At 38.7% G+C, this 17,823-nt stretch overlaps 1 protein-coding gene and 2 non-coding genes across 3 annotated transcripts in view; 1 reads left to right on the top strand and 2 right to left on the bottom strand.

The window, feature by feature from the left end:
- Positions 1 to 1,329: 1,329 nt before the first annotated feature.
- On the bottom strand, positions 1,330 to 1,411 carry Trnas-aga. Its single transcript has one exon. It is a non-coding gene; the product is annotated as a tRNA-Ser (tRNA).
- Positions 1,412 to 2,085: 674 nt separating this feature from the next.
- Trnat-agu lies at positions 2,086 to 2,159 on the top strand. The gene has a single exon. It is a non-coding gene; the product is annotated as a tRNA-Thr (tRNA).
- A 791-nt stretch (positions 2,160 to 2,950) lies between these two features.
- The window catches only part of LOC124632887 (tyrosine-protein kinase Drl), a 28,535-nt gene continuing 13,662 nt past the window's right edge, over positions 2,951 to 17,823 (bottom strand). Inside the window, exons 2-6 of the mRNA XM_047167881.1 lie at positions 8,978 to 9,105; positions 6,028 to 6,714; positions 5,596 to 5,912; positions 5,208 to 5,504; positions 2,951 to 5,009 (exon numbers count right to left, since the gene is read on the bottom strand). Of these exons, the coding sequence (XP_047023837.1) occupies positions 4,898 to 5,009; positions 5,208 to 5,504; positions 5,596 to 5,912; positions 6,028 to 6,714; positions 8,978 to 9,105 (1,541 nt within the window). The 3' untranslated portion in view covers positions 2,951 to 4,897. The remainder of the gene's footprint in view (positions 5,010 to 5,207; positions 5,505 to 5,595; positions 5,913 to 6,027; positions 6,715 to 8,977; positions 9,106 to 17,823) is intronic.

Here is a 17,823-nt window from a genome sequence, read left to right as displayed (position 1 = left end):
TCATTCTGTATGAACCGATGAAATATTCTGCAATACAACCTCTTTATTGGCAGTTTCTTATTATCTTGAGAAACTGCCTATTTATATCGTGACTCATGATCAATATTGCCGACTATTGCTTGATATAAATCTGGAACTTTTATGTTTTAAACACAGTGCATAAAGGAGAAGTATATACTTAGGTATAGAAATATCGTAAGGTGCTTCATGGTCAAGGTTTTAACTTCACCGTTTGTCTATGGAAAAGGTATTACACAAGGATATACCTTAAGGCTGAGCTCTCGCTCCAAATCAGTACAGCCGTTCTCAGCCATAAATCATGCAAATGAAAACTAGATCCAAATACAGGAAAACTTACCAAGTAAGGACTGACAGAAACCCGGCCATTATATCACTTATAAATATCATAAAAAGCATTCAGCCCGCCATCTTGAAATGATGATATGTCGCGTTATCCTCAGTTTGAACTATTGTCCCCCATGTAAGGCAGGGATAGTGCCAACATGAATACCTATATACAACTAGCAACACTTTTTCTCACCCCCATAAAAGTAGAACATTAACATTGTAAAATATTCAAAGAAAAGTGGCTGTGTTAATATTTATGATTTCTTGCGCAGACTAACTACTAAGTGCTAGTTACTGGGATTTCTTGTAGGTAATCCTTTTTGATCGTAAGATAAGCCCTGGATTACTGAACAGGCTGTTGGTCTGTCTTTGCCATGTGGTAGGATTGGGGACACGTGCTGGCGCAATTAAGCTGGGCTCAGAAACTAAACTAGGCTTAGTACGTGGTAGGTAGGGTTTTTGTCAAGAAAGCTCGTGAAGTCCTGATAACTCGATGAAAGCATATAACATTGTATCTGCCCTGTGAATATGGAATATATTTGGAGGTATAATACAACACCTCAATATCCTTTAATTTATAGCTAACCAGGGAATTTCCCTAATGCCACGCTTGTAACTGAAAGAAAGGGCATTCTATAATGGCCTCACTGACCATAGACAGATAACATAACAAAGCTAATTAATAGAAAGGGTACCATACGAGCTATCCCGATCCCGCGCTTTTTCAACATCATTAAAACGGACCGTAACACATATTTTTGAAAAAACTGACAAGCCCCAGATGTGACCAAGGGGTTGGTTTTAGTATTATGGGAAAAAGTCCGGTAACCACGTAATGAAATATCACACGAAACATTGCCAGTAGAGAGTAATAAAACGACCGTTTTATCTACGATAGCAATAACGGGGTCTGATAAAAAATAAATTACCCCAATAATGGTAATAAATTGGCAATTAGAGCCGTATGACACAAAAAGAGTTCGCAGTCGGTAGGATTCGAACCTACGCTCCCAGAGGGAATCTGATTTCTAGTCAGACGCCTTAACCGCTCGGCCACGACTGCCACATGAGCGAGCGCGAAACTAAGCAATGTTTTTTATAGACACTATAGTATGGAAAAAAGATATTATGTATTAATAAATTAATATAACAAAGCAAAGTTACACATTATCTTTAACAAATGCAACATAATAACTATCACTCAAGAGGTGATCACTTTCTGCTATTGTCCAGCATCTAAAAAGGCAATTGACTGTAATTTTGAGGCACGTATTTGAGGCAGATGACATACTGGTCTAGTCTTTAGAAGATCCAGGGCATGATATAGGTACCTAAATGGGTACCGAGGTCATATCTATTATGAACCCAATACCACCCAAACCATAGTATGTACTTACCTTCCTATTCTAAAAGCATAAATTACCCTTGATAAAGCGTCAAGAGCCTTCGATTCGTTAATAACACTTATCTAGGCCATATTATTCACTAATGCATACATGTAAGACTTCGCAACTGATACAATAAGTTCTTATTGCGTTATTGCCTTCGTAATTATTTATCTTCGCATCCAATTGATAACAAAAGAATTCGTGTACAGTTACATCGTTATCATAATAAAGCAGCCCACAATACAAATTGTTTAATCACACAGTTATTGTAAATTCACCTTTATCTGTGATCATAAATCTTCGTTATGTGATGTACAACATACTCGGAAATTTCGCCAAACACGACAGAGGCGCCGTGGCTTAGTTGGTTAAAGCGCCTGTCTAGTAAACAGGAGATCACGAGTTCGAATCTCGTCGGGGCCTTCGTGTGGTACAATATCTTTTTGCTCGTGTATAAAGTACAGTAGAAAAATCGGAATAGCATTACTCTGCTCTAAATAATCGCATCTCGGACTTTCATAAATATTGAGTTACCTGTCAAAGGTAATAACAAAAAAACTTATATTTATTATCATTTCAGCTTTATTAGCTTGGCAAAGGCACAAAGTACCTTGGTATATTAAAATTTACTAACGGTCGCTGTTCGATATCAAATACAGTTACCTCCATACTTGTAACTAACTTCGATGAGTTTCGATTGGTAATGCCCCTCAAATTGGGGTGTTTGGCAAGGAGGGGTGACAAAAACGTAAATAAATATCCAGTTGTACGCTAGGTGGGGTACAGGTAATAAAACATGCTCGTTTGTGAGAAAAATGCTAGAATTTGTTTCTTGAATACGAAATGGGGTGGAATAAGTGATTCACTCTCTGGGACTGACTAAATATTACAATAGGCGTTCTGTATGGTTCATAAACTTCAGTTTAATATGATCTTTGCTATGCTTACTTAGGTACGTTTTAGCTACTTGCTGGCCATAGTAAAAGTTGATTTTATATTGTTTTTTGGGGGGTTTTATCAAACATAGTTTACGTTGATTTTAATGATCATTTCTTAATTTCCAAACCAAGAAATGGATGTTTATTACTTTACCTTTTCAAAGGTGAATACATAAATACTGGAAAAATACTCAATACTTTTAGGGAATAGAAGTTTATCAAGTAATGGAAGTGATTCAGAGGTTATTAAGAAGGATAGGAACAAAAACACACATAGAATATTAATCACTCATATATTCACATTTGTGTACTAGTCATAAAATATTTACACATGTACAAAATGTATTGCTGCCTCTTATAACGAGTCTGAGTAGGTATACATTGTTAGTATCAAATATATTTGAAAAACAATTTCTGATAGAATAGTTGTAATAGTTAATTGTTTATTCAATTAATATTGATTTACGTAACAAATTCCTAGAAATTGATGATGTGAATACAGTTGTATTCATTAATTTGTTCATTCATTAATTACATCTGTATGTTTGAAATAATTAAAATTTAAAATGAAATCAGTATTCCAATCTGGTTGTATTTTTTTTAATCAACTGTTGTTTATTAAATCATAGAAATTTTATCTCTTTTTAAGTATTTTATTTATTTATTTTTTATCAAGATGCAAAAGGTATCAATAGATTTAATAAAGTTGCAAAATGATATTCCAATTTATCGAATACAAGAATTTTTATTATAATTAGCAACACTATTAATATAAAATCGTCACTAAAATTTAAATTTTATAGTACCAGATTAAAAACTAATTTCGTATTAAGAATCATAGACAAGGTATTGTAAGGCAGAATATTTAATAGTTTATGGTTAAAATTGTTTCTAATCCAGTCTTAGTCAATAATAATAATACTCTAAACACTTATAAACGTCTTCATAAACTCTGAGGCACATTCAATATTACGTATTTATACAATACAACCGCTATCGTCTATAAATATGTACAAAATTTTATCTATTCTAATATGGCAGTATCGAGGTTCAAATAATAATAATCATAATGTCAATTTTCTTCATTGAAACATGTGTTTCTCACTTAGTATCTGAGAACTGACAAGAGTATCGGTAATTGTCACATATTTATGATTTGATGACTCATAAACATTTAATTATTATAGAGTAATAACCCTCCAATCGAACAATACTCGATAAAGTTAGTTGTTTTAGAAGTAGATAGCAAGTTATTACACTGTGATAATTAACTAAAGTACAGATTTTATTACATGCAAAAATAGCAGCACCAGTGCCCGCAAAGGCATAGAAGTGTTCCTTTTTCTGCAAGATTATGCTCATAAATGTTGAATATCTCCAATTCGACATAGCGAAGTATATTTTCGCCTATAAATATCGATTTTAGTACCGCAAGGGAACAAGACATGTTTACATGACCTTATTTCAGAACGATACTTTCGAGACACTGGGTGAATAAATAATAAGTTTTTGTTCTGAAGTTTTCGCACGTTATCGAATTAAAAATGTTCAACTTCGCTACTGGTTTATAGTCATCAAAGGGGAAAGTTTTTATCTTGGTTTTTGAAGAAACACTGGAAATACTGCTTTAACTGCAATTTTAATGTAAAGAACGTAAATACAGAAATAAGTAGGTAATAATCGCTGCATTTGTACGGCATATTATGATTTCTTTCTTCGCATATATTTCTACATCATAAGTACCGAATGAGATCATTCTAAGCTGAATATAATTGCTACATTTGGTACTTACGTTGTAGAATATACGGTATAATTGAGGTTACAAAAAACTACCCATAATGATACCATCTTTGGAGTAATTTGAACAATTATCAAGTAATTGTCGACATTTTGCCAAACAGCGTGGAAGAAAATGAATACCTTCGGCTCCGGTAGAAAATAACGTTTTCTTGCTAAAAATCGATGTCAAAGCAGTAAATCCACAGTATACCAGTACCACAAGATAAACAACAAATATGTGATAACTACGTAAACAATAATAATTTACAAATCAAATAAACGCATATAAATCAGTCTCTTTAACAATTTCACTGTACACAGTCACGTAGCCACTCGCACTTCACGGTAAGGCCTCTTACGTCCTTCTATATCTCACTATAGTTGACTTTATTTAACACTTTATTGTCGTCTTTGGGATGTCTTTAGAAGTTTCTAAGGAATGGTTTACACGAATCTCGTCAGTTGCGTGTGGAAGTCCCGCAAGAATATCTGCAGTTGCGGCAACGTCGGCCGATCGTCGGGCGACATCGCCCAACAGTACGCCATCACCGCGAACCTAGGCAAACAAACACAAACATAAGAATAATGCACCGATATTTCAGTTTGGCACGTACTACGGTAATTGAGGAGAATGAACTTTACATAAACAAGCATAAACACCGTCCAACTACCAAAATACTATCGAAATTGGCTGCGGCCCAGACAAGAAATTTACGTTGCGAACAAATCATACGAGAATAGTGGTGCTACTTACAGTTCATCAGGGCAGTTGGCCGGCTGCTGTAATCTGTAGCCGTCTCTCAGGTAGGCGGCCACTTCGAAGGGGTCCACCTCAGCATAGGGTTGATGGGCCAACGTCGTGAGCTCCCATAGCAACACGCCTAGCGCCCACACATCGGCCGCCGGGCTGAACTGTCTCTTCGTGAGAGCTTCTAGCGCCAACCACTTGATAGGCCTGTTCTCGTTGTCTCCGAGACAGTGGTAGTCGGCCGGGAACAAATCTCGCGACAGAGCGTTGTCCGCGATCATTACTCGGAGGTTTTCGTCAACTCTGTTGAAAAAAGTTACATTAAGAATACTGGTTTTCGGAATAGACATGAGATAGAAATATATCAGCTTTTAATCATGTAAAAAAAACTTACATGCAATTCCTAGCAGCGATGTCTTTGTGTAAGACATGCTGAGAGTGAAGGTAAAGCAGTCCATCCAACGCATGGAGAGCCATCCTCACAACATGTTGCGTGGTCAGGGGTGGCGGAGGTGGAGCCCCACCCGCGGCACCTCCCACTGTAACCCCTCGGCAAGCCAGGAGAAACTGCTTCAAGTTACGCCAGGTCGAGTTCCAAGGATACAGCAGGAATGGAGCCGTCTGATCCTCGATGCTAACACCCAGGACCGACAATACTCGTTCGTGGTGAAGTCCGTACAACATGCAGCCTTCTTGAAGCAACAGCGATACCTAAAAAACGACAATGACATTACTAAATGAAGGTTTGCGCGTCTGCAGTAGAGCAGTGGATTAATAATATTCCGGCGAGAATAATATTTTTTACAAGTCACAGAACCATAATTACCTGCACTTGAGAAGCGTGTTCAGCAACCGTCTTGACGAGCACTTCTTGCTCCCTCGCATCTTCATCAGCGTATGTGCCTCTGTAAACTCGCCCGAATGTTCCTTCCATCGCTACAGAGCGCAGCCTCACTCGGCACCGTTGTATCGTCAGCTCTGCTATTCTTTGTTGTAAATCTCTTGCTTTTTCTTCGGCTGCGGCAGCAGGTAGTGAGGTAGGACGACGGTAGCTGGTGTAGCTGGCGGCAGACTTGCAAGACGAGTCCGGTAAGAAAGCGTGAGCGTCTTGTTCGTCACTTCGTGCTCGACGCAATTTTCTCGCTCTAGCTCTACAAGCTGCTGCAGCGACTGCAGCGATAAGTAGCGCACCGCCAGCGCACCCCGCTCCCGCGTAGAATATATCTGCAGATGTAGGAGCATGTGGCACACTATCCACCCTGACGGCCGGTCTTGGCGCCTCTTTAAGACATATCTTTTTCCTTCTGAATCTTAAAATAGAAGAAGAGGGACCCGTTGATACGTTCAAAAAGATAATGATGTCCACTTCATCGGCTACAGTGTGCGTACAAGGCAAGTCCACTCGCCATGTTTGCGGTTCGGTTGGCACAAATCCCTCGTTAGATATGTTGACAGTCGGTGGGTGCATGGCATTATGTGGGTCCGTCACGTCCACATGTAACGTGTATGGCAACTGCAACAAAATATAATAATTCGTGACTCAAGACAAATAAAGTTCTTATTTATATCTAAATGGGCACATTCCTAACGGAACAATCACATCAAAATATAACAGTATATGTACGCGCAATTGATGGACACGACACGCAAGGTGACCCTAAGCGGTCCATCTGCGGATCCCTAGCCGAGTCAGAAGAGATCAAATGTCGAGTGTAACCCACCGTGAGAGCACGAACATCGCTCCTTTATCGGATGAATAAACGACAGACTTTGTTACCGTTGGCCATCGACTATATTTGCATATGTAGATGTCGGCTCGTTCGATGTGGTTTATGTTTCCCTTATGTGGATGACGTGAACGTATTGTGACACGCCGCGGGGAGGCATGCCGCGCAGATGTTGTTGCTCTCGAGTTGAGTTTGTTTTGAAGATAGTTATTAAATATTATGATCATGAGGCGCTCATTATCTAACTAATCATCAGGCGGCGTTATATGAATAGTTAAACAAACAGCATTCGCCGCGGGGCCTTTGCCGGCTCATCAGACATGCATCACGGAGGCAGCGGCTCATAAGTGCCGGACCGCGAAGGTGCCACGGCGCGGACACTAATTAAATATTATCAGTCGGCAGTCGCAACGCAAAGACAATGGCGGCGGGGCGTTCATCGGCGCTAGTTAACTGGTTCCCAAATATTTGCTTTGCCTAGTCAAAGACGCCGCTATATAAATAAGGGAGTAGCGCGGTGAACTGAGGGGGAATGGCAGATCTGATAGTGGCGGCGCACAAAGCTTGCCGAGATGTTGATAAGGAGCTAAGGGCTCGTCCGCGTGATCGCAACCGAACCATACTCAGCACTTTATTTATTTTTCAAATGCTGCAAAGTAAAGCTTTGCGCCGACGCGCGACGTTTCGAAAGGGATTAAGTGCTATTCAGGTATGTAAATCCTAAAACATTATCTTAAATAAAAGCGGCAAGATCAAAATGCGACTCATTATATGAACGCTCTTACATAGGGTTAACATATATGCCATCAAATCCCACAGACGGCGCCATGAATACATTCAAATTGATGAAGCATCTCGTAATCTGGTGAGCGTTCGTATGACTTGCAAATAACATCCTAAACAAGCAGATGTCTTATTGACAGGTTCAGTGAACTTGTTTGCGGGTGCTTCGGATGCTACTTTTGTTGGCCGACTATTGAATATGTAAAGTGGAAGTCTCGGCGAGTCTCCCGAGTCCCGATCAAAATGCAATGCCGCTCAACTGATTTCTTTTAGTTTGCGTCGCCGTGTGTGCTGACGGCTGCGGATAAAATAAATAAATGCACATAATATTTGGTTAGAGATGCAGAGCCCAGGATACGTAGTACATAATGTAGTGGTGCGTCGTGATCAACCAGGGGCGGCATTAGCATGAGAAGCGATGCAATTTGAATTAGAACTGAACGAGGAAAATGTAAGGAGTACTCGAGGACACTGCATAATCAATCAAAACTCGAAGCAGATGTTGAGTATAATCATTTTATAGAAACTAAAAGGAAGTTCTCCAAATTTGGGCGAGGGCTGCGCCATTTCCATAAGAATGGCTCGTTTGCGACGCCAGGCGTAAACATGAGATCCCTTGTCCGAACTTGGGAGCATAAACTTTCGTCTCAAGTTGATTACTTTGTTCAACGTTGCTGACCACGTTTTCACGATAAAGCAAAAAGTCCTGTACAAAGCAATTCGCTAATTGTGTGAATAAAGAGTTGTTGACTTGGAACGTGCGATAGTCGATGATCGTGATCAATTTCGCATTCGTTCCGTGTCGCGCATTACCATAATAGTGCGATTGTTTCATCAAATCGTTTGTTCGTTAAACCAACATACTATTTCTGCCGGCTGGTTTAAAACTAGCTTTCGTCTACACGCTTTTTTACTTCGTTGTTGAAATTCCGATGTAATTGTTGCTTAAAAACTACGATGTTACCATGCGTTTTACGATTATGCTAGCTTTAATAACTGGCTCAGGATCAAGATTAGTTAAGGACATTCGTGACTTGTAATGGTATTTATATATGTTATGGCTTTGCAGATAGCCTTCAATAGCATAAAACAAACCTTTCACTAGATACAGTGAGGCAATCAGCCAACTTAGTAGGATCGTCAATTGCCAATTCCTGGATTACCACTTCGCTTGTCAGTTGGCAGTGTCCTAACCACATGTATAATACTCTCCACTAACGTTTTTTCAGGTGATAATAAAAGAAAGATTGTAAGTTATATATTTACCGGTTTCCTGGTAAGACTCTGCCAGGTGAAATGCAGGTCTCCAATGGTGGCAGGCACGGGCACCACGAAGTTCAGCGCGTACTCGTTGATCTGGCCATCTCTCACATAGAACAGCTCGGCTGTTAGACCTGAGGACAATAGAAATGGATGTGATTAGTTTCAAAATAAAAGTACGAATCGGAAGATTTTTTTGTGAAATGCATCTATGGGAAATGGTAATTATAGTAAGCGATATGTAAGGTTTAGTCTACCCTTCGATAATAAATATGAATACCATTTTATTTCATAGAAATATTATTGCCATTGTTCATTCATAGAATATCAAACAAAAGTTATTAGAATGGTTTGTTATTCCCATAAATGTATTGGCTACGAGCTCTCCTATTACAATAATACGAGAAATATGACGCCAGACAGTCTGCCTACAATACTCTGAAAGCTTTTCTAAGCACTACCGAATCTATTGAGAGTTCACAACAAATCAGTTCGCGTCAATATCGAACAATTTGAGGCAAAAAGTTTTGTACGCGAGCGTACAATACGGCGGCGAGATCAAAGAGCTACCACAAAGACGCCGCGAACGACGCCCGCGCCACCTGTCCACAAATCATGAGAACCTGGTTTAGAGAAAAAAACCTTCATGGCCAGAACTGACTACCGAGTGGTTTTTTGTTCGCGAAATTTTGTTTGGTAAGTTCAAAGAGAAGTTTTCTGGAGTCGGGTCCTATCTCAACGTTGTGATAAGCCTGTATATTAGGACGAGTAAAATATGAAGCAAGTATCTTTCACAAAAAGTAGGAACACTCGTATATTATTTTTACTCTTTATTATCTTTTCCGTGGAGAAGCTTTTAGTGCTCACGGGCCAAATTGGAAACTCTTGAAGCCACTTATAATAATAACAAGTGGGATTCTTGATTGTAATATTGTTAACCTATTGAGAACGCGTATTCATTTTCTTACGAAGCTCACGCGCATTGCATGTGGCGAATAATTATAATGAATTTGCTTCGAGTTATTAAAATTTACATAGATAGCTGTTATTTATTCTTAGACCACCAATTATATAGTAGAAGCAAAATAAAATAAATATTTTTAGAAAACAATGAGAGGCTTAACTACAATTTGAAATATTCATGGACTTTTTCAAGCCACAAAAGAATTCTTGTTTCCAAGTAAAAAAACGGTACTCTGTAAAAAAGTTAATTAGCTACTGTAGTCTGAAATATGTTGTATCTGTCATATCGTTGTAGCTACTACCGAATATGTGCGAGCTTCCTGCGACATTCTCATTTCTCCGAAATCGTTGTTATTATACGTGTCTCGTTAAGGACCATATCATGTTCAAAGATCATTAACTTTATGATTTTTATGCTACATTTTTGGTATCAAGTTACTACTAAAGTTTATGTTGTTGTTAACTTGTAATATCCTTGGGAATTATCTTTTATGTCTTGAAAATTTAAGATTGAAATTGGAATGACTCATCTTTAAAAAATAACATCGCCAATACTGGATGTTTAAACACAATAACTAACACCCAATCGCATTAACACGAACCAATCCGTTCATAATAAGACTCCTCCTCTTTAATGTCACGAATGCTTAATTAAATTATTAAAAACTTATTCCAGTCATTAATAATTGAAACTTGATTCTTATTTAAAAATTAAATATCAAAATAAAAAGCTTCTTGGAAACATTCCCATTTGTTAGCAGTGTCATAATCGTAAACAAGTTTAAATATTGTGACCGGTTCTATATATAATGATGAGAGTGACACTGGCGGGATCCTGCAACGACTATGACAGCGGCCAGCGACGCCATCACACTATTAACATAAAATAATAGCTCCCTATCTAAACATACAAGTACCTACACAGGTAAGGCATGCATGCTAATGAGATACGAAAACAGGCGTTGATGCGATCATATTAATAATTTTAACGCTCTTAATGGGTATTTGTTTATTCGTGGCGCGATAAAGGCGATTAACCGCTAACGAGTGACGATAAAGAACGATATAATTTGCATACGCACCGCGTGCGACGCGTCTCCGCGACAAATCGCAGCGACTTGCGCGGGCGCTGCGCTGCGATCAAGTTTTATCGCACCCTTGTTTACGACTGTACCTACCTACACTTTATTATGCAATATTCTTTTATTTAATTGGCTGTTTATGTTTGAGAAGAGGTAATTTATTGATTTAAACATTTTACAAGGTTTACTGGATGTTGCGTTATAAAGTCCAAGATAAAAATAAAACGATAAAGATCAAAAACATTTCAACGATATTTTATGTAAATATCAAACAACTTATTTTTACATTCATACAATATTCCTCATCATTTTATTCAAATTATTCAAAACCAAACGATCCTAATAATCATCATTAATAATGCATAATATTTATACGGTAATAAATTATTAATAGTTTAACAAAATGATTCGAGTCGTAATATACAGGTTGAAGAACTTTCCAATAGAACACCTAATTTATTTTAACAAATTCAACAACCGGTGTTTCTCGCTTATCTAGTGGAGATATCTCACAAAGTTAAGCCAATACCTGAATACAGTTTTAATAGATTGTTTCCACGAAATCGAACTTTGGTTTAGGGGTTAAGAGTAGGGCAGGCGAGAGTTATCTCGAACTTTTAAACGAGGAGTAATAAAAAATAAATACTTATGACATAAAGCCGTTCTGTTACATTCCCACATAGGTAATAAGCTGCGGGAGTGCTACCGTGCGCGGCGCCTTTGAAGCGGCGGCGGAGCAAAAGAACTACTTGATACGACAAATAACTAGAGATAACCAGCACCCGCCTCCACCGGCGCCCGCTTTTTTCTGCTTATTCGAACTAATTTCCCCACACGCTAACGGCGCTTTTAGTCTTATCGCGAATTCCTACAAGCCTCGCCACCGAAATACTTATAATAAAAAAATAATAAAATGACTCGCAATACGCGTGCTTCTCACTATTGGACGCATTCTAAATTCGCACCTCTGAATAAAGCATTCATTACAGTCGTACAAAAACCCATTTGTGGAGAATGAAATAGAAAGAGGCACAATGGCCGCCTTGATATTTCGTATAGAAAGTTCCCCCCTCGCGGAATGGATGTTAAGATTTTAGGGCACAACAGAAGCTTTATTGTGGAATTATGCGGACGAGGCGAAGAGAAAATAAAACAAATGCAAAGGTGTCGATGGAATTATAAAGGTGAGAATAGGGATGTGCAAATAATGTGTTATCCGGATAACGTGAGACGTATAGGATTTCTACGCATTTCATTATGCATTCAAATATATAAATATCCATGAAACTTAAAAGGCCATAATTCCAACCAAAAAGTCACCGTCGAAACTGTTAATGGCCAAAACAAGCCTTTCTAAAATAACCATATACTATAAATCACCGTAACTCGTTTTAAATAACATATTAACTCCACATTCGATAATTTTGATCAATAGCGGCTGCAATCCCTAATCCATTTAATAAATTAATCGATAAATATTATAAAACCGCACATCACTAGCGTAGAGTCGCGCGCCTTTATAATGCACTTCAGTCGGCGTGCGAGGGTAAGTTTCATAGGCGGGGAAAAATGTCGTCGTTTATTATTTCTCCCACACATTTGCATTATGAAGTATATTTTGTACGATAGAGGGAACGTAGTAGAGGCCGGAAAACCGCTAAATAAATAACTGTTTAACATTTTACGGTATTACCACATCCCATAACGACGTGTTGTAATAGTCGCCATAAAACACTGCCTCTAATGTGTTGAGAATAGATAGTGGACGTTAAATGAAAAACTCTTTTAAGATACAACAGAGGTAATGTCATAGATGGTTTTAACATTACGGGTGTGAAATATCGAGGATAGTTATCGGCAGCTGCTCTATAAGAAGTCATTTATGCCACCGTTTCCATTATTAACTATTAGAATACACTTGGCAAGATATTCTGAGCACCGAACGTTTCCCCACAAACATTGACATGTTTGTTTGTCGACATTTAATGGTTCCCGTGCATCCAATAGCCAGTTTCAATTACTCAGAGCAAAGACGCGCTAGACAGAATTAGCCGATTATAAATCTGCGACACGACTGCGCGACACGAACCAAATTTGTCGCCTTAATTGTAAACAGCTATAAAATATGGGATCGAAATGCGTCTGAGATAGTCGATGTGCTCGTAAAAGACGGTCGTAATCGGTTATTTATCGGTGCTATATCGATGTCCGTAAAAAAGAATATGCTCTACACACATCCTGACATGGATGGTAAATGTTACGAAGAATTTTATGTATCTGTAACAATAAACTCTGATGTTCCCAGAATCGACCGTGGCTTTAATGCAGAAAAGAAATCAATATTATTATTATAACAATATTTAACAGCTTTCGAAAAGGCGGTTATAAATTGGATTTGTTATATTTACTTTTTATGTATCTTTCGGAATTTCCGCCCAAAAGTATAAGCATACAAGTATATGAAAAACAAATATAGAAAAAAGTTGCAAATCGCGTTACACTACATGGCAATTGGACCGTAGATAATTGCGTAATAGCATTTATCAAAAAAACGTCAAACAGAAGTGTAGTCAGGTGCAAAAGTTTGAGGTTTTCGGAGTCACCGTGGCGGAAGCGAGGTGGGTAATGCGATCCGACATTGTTCGTCCGACAGCCTGGGCTTTGTCCCTAACAAGATTGGGTCGAACGTCTTGCGATCAAAGCTGATCTGCTACACAAAAGACCTGTGAAATTAAAGTCTTTTAGAACCGACCTGAGGCGCAAAGCTCACTTTATTTTCATAGATCTGTGGTAAAAAAGTTCCCACAGCCTTTTGGTTGCGGAATAAGTACGAAAAATTTATTTCACGTAGGTAGATGTTTGTCTGTCTGGATTTAAATTTAGATGATACAACAAAGTGTTCTAGATTATGTACATTAATTGGCTCTTATTAACCATATGTTTTTAGATCAGAATGAAATATATGACAAGATATGAAGATATAGCTGTAGGTTGGCATTGGCCGCTTTTAATTTACGAGGGAACTTTGTACCGTGGAAATACTGAAGCCATCCAATTTATTTAAAGGACAACTGTGTTTACGTCTGGATGGCAACATTTATAAATATTTAACTTTTGTAGACGTTTCATTATCCAACATTACTAAGAAATGTACATGAAAAACAAAGCACTCGAAAACACTACTCTAATTGAATAAAGTACTTCTAGGTACTTGAGAGAAATGAGCATTTTTACCTAAAAATATTATCACGAGGGAAATAATAAAGTGTGCTGTGAGTTTTCCTCAATATAATCAAGGTGCAAGCTCGCCAAGGGGCCGGAGATGTAGGCAACATCTCAGGAGCAGATAATGTGTGCCATAATCACCACCATCCCTCACCGTCGCGCTGTTACATGTCCCATTTACCCCAACCTCCCCTCCCATTCAATTACACAGCAATGCAACAACACGTGCATTCATTAAACGAATTTATTGAATTAATCAAAACACACAACCAATTGAAATAAATTAACCAAACAATTAAACACTTCGCACATGTAATCAAAACAAATTAGTTTTATTATATCTAAAACAACTCTTTATCTACCGATCAAAGATTACGCAAACAGAAATCTGTAAAAAGCTTAACAGGCATTCGTAATGAATTAATTCGAATGAAAACGACAAATTAATTGTGGTATAATCACCAATAAGTGTGATATGCGTGCCATCGCCCATATCAAGCAAATTAGCCGTGGTTTTTCTTTTATCTCAAACAAGTTCCGCCGACCGGTATGATCAGTATACATTGCTGGTAATATTGCGAACTCGGTTGTTGCCAGAGATCCACACGGCTTGTAGGATTGAATAGTCGAATCTTGAAAGATCCCGCGGCGCATTGGCGCGTTGATTGATGCACGTTTTTGCCCGCCTGCTCCTCAAACGTAATCCCGACGAATTAGTTTGACAGTCGGAATCTTTTCCTGATTTTTTGTCTGTGGAATACCACATGTTTATTGAGATTCCTCCCCTAATGATGTGCAGCGATACGGAAACCGTGTCGATTATTTACAGCTCTGTCTAATTAACTATAAGTTATTTTATATTTACATGCGGGCTACAGAACGTTGCTTATTGTACTCGAGCAGCAATTATCAAGCGTGCGTGCGTTAACGATATAATAAATAAGTGCTGCAGTAAAATAAACTTAGTGTGTTTACGATCGTAAGGGAAGTGTTGCGCCGACAGATCTACGGGCAGCAATACAGAACCCACCTGACGCTGAATTATTGCGAACACGTAAACACCATCATTACATTACCGTAAGTATGTTATTATTACACGCGCATCCTAACAATCTTGCACATGCTGAAGATGAAGTGAAAAATCGCATCTCAAAGTCTTCAAACGTAACCATTTATAACTTGAGTTCAGCAGTGAAGATTATTTTTCTTTCAGAAATTCTTTATCAAAGACAACCCTACAAGATTCGTCAAAAGCCACCTTGCGTTGTCAGATATGTGCAAATGGTTTATGCGTCGTTATCACGTGCGCTCACGAATGAAATTAAGTTTAACTTAGTAATGCATCCCTCTACTACTGCTCATGTGATATTTATTTATAACTTTGCACCACTTTGGATGAAGTCACTCCACCAAATTGTATGCAGAATGTATACAGCACAGGTATGTCAAAAACATAATTATTCATCATCAAAATCCAGAAGCTGCAAGCAACAAGCGGCCCTATATTCAATCTGGTTTGTCAGAATATTTGATTCTGTTACGATCAAGATAATTCTAGACTAGTTTCATGGAACGCAGTGTACCCCACAAGAAGTCGTGCCTTCATGCTTCGTGTTCGCCCGCGGTCCACAAAAACTAGATCTTCAAGCACCGCTATCGCTTCGGGAAGCAGTCTAATAACAACGCTGAAAGATTAAATTGCCTGTCTCTGCACTTCAAAATGAAACATGAAACTTGTACAAAAAAGTCACCCATTTCACTCGGCAGCTCGAGGCAGCGCGATGTGACAAACTCCACCACGTAAACTAGAAAAAAACTGAGCACGAACTCGGGCGTGACATGTTTGTAAATGTTACCAGATTATAACAAACCCCTCCGCATGAATTTGTGTCTTGTATCGTTTATATTCCAATTACTAAGTCAGCCCACGTGCACGACAGTACACACAACAACGAATTTCTCGACCTTATCTATTAGATTACCACAATCCTTCCGAAGAGGTTATCGCACGGTAGCCCTGCGTTCAAAATCGATGCCTTATTGTCCGATATGATTTATTTTTGACTTATCGTCGCTCGATAAGAAATACGTGTCCAAATATTCGTCAGCTACTGGAGTTTCCATATATTTGGGAAAATGACTCGCTTCGGCAGATGTGCAAACAACTGTCCAGACCGAAGAGGGGCCACCGCGTTCCTGAAAACTCCCATTAGTTTGTGTCAGGGCAATTCAAATAGAAACTGTGTGCGGAGTGGAGGTGTCCAATAACAAAACACACGAACACGCTTGTCAAACAACGCTCACCAAATATTATCCGACCGCCACACTGTATTATGTCGTGGATTTGTACTAACACATCCAGTGTACGGGACAGAAGCACGACTGCGGCGACTGTTTACATTGGAACTTAGAAAGGTCATAACGCTCGCCACGACGAAAATATTACACAGAATGGGCAAATACTTTTTTGACATTTTGACACCAACTACGCGTCTGTTATTTGTGTAGGTACGAAATAAAATTAAAAGAAGGAAAACAATACGGACAGGCAGTTTAAAAAATCGTCTGTTGAACGAAGGCTTGAAGAGAGCAGTTTGTGAAGTGCACTCGACGAGGGCCCTCTAAACGAGCGTCGACGCCAGCCAGCGTGCTTAACCTGCCCTGTTTACATCCGACGAACACCTACGTATCGTATCATATACACTCGCACTTGTAAACGAAGTACGACGCTACAAATTATATTTCTCGCTAGGGATGTCGGAGAAACTGATCCGAAACCATTAAAGACACGTAATTGAACACCGGACCACATCAAATAAATTAAATCAATCGAAAAGCCGCATATACGATCTGGAATTATCGAGTTGGCAACCGTTCAGAATATAATTTGATCGCCGCCATCGCCGTCACTGCCGTCAGTCATAATGGAAATCATAAAATTTTAAACCTCGCCCGTAAAGTAAACAATGGGCAAAAAGAGCAAAAATTATAAACGGTGGGTGTAAGCGAGCCTGCCCTCCGGTGCCCTGCCGTGCACTCGTGTTATTTCTCATCTCAACTCTTATAAAATAAAATTTTAAGTATCAAAAGCATGAAGCGGGTGGTTACGGTGTGAATTGTGGAAGAATTCCCGGTTTCAGTGAGATTCAAGAACTTAAGAACACAGCGTCCTTTTTACATGTTACTTGTATTTTATTTATTCTATATTGAAATTCCCACTACATTATCCTGTCAAATCGTTACTCATCATTTTATAACGAGGTATGCAGCAAGTGCATAGAATGAGGTTATTTAGCTATTTAATTACACGGTTTTCTACGCGTTCCGTCACGGGACAGTTTCCGGGCAGAGCGACAATGCTCATCGCTTCGATAACAAATTGGATGTGCCCCTCACTAACTAGCCGTGCTTGATGCTCAACAGACCAGAACAAGATAGGACAATCAACGCTAACTACAAATGATCGGTTTTATATCACTCCAGATTACCATTACGAGCGACGCGCTTGAATATTAACCAGATAGATAACCACTTGATGGATACTATACACCAGACGTGTAACTTAAGTAGCTAGTTAAATTC

Source organism: Helicoverpa zea, chromosome 1, assembly GCF_022581195.2.
Source record: "Helicoverpa zea isolate HzStark_Cry1AcR chromosome 1, ilHelZeax1.1, whole genome shotgun sequence".
NCBI classification, from domain to species: Eukaryota; Metazoa; Arthropoda; class Insecta; order Lepidoptera; family Noctuidae; genus Helicoverpa; species Helicoverpa zea.
This window is presented reverse-complemented; position numbering and strand designations above follow the sequence as displayed.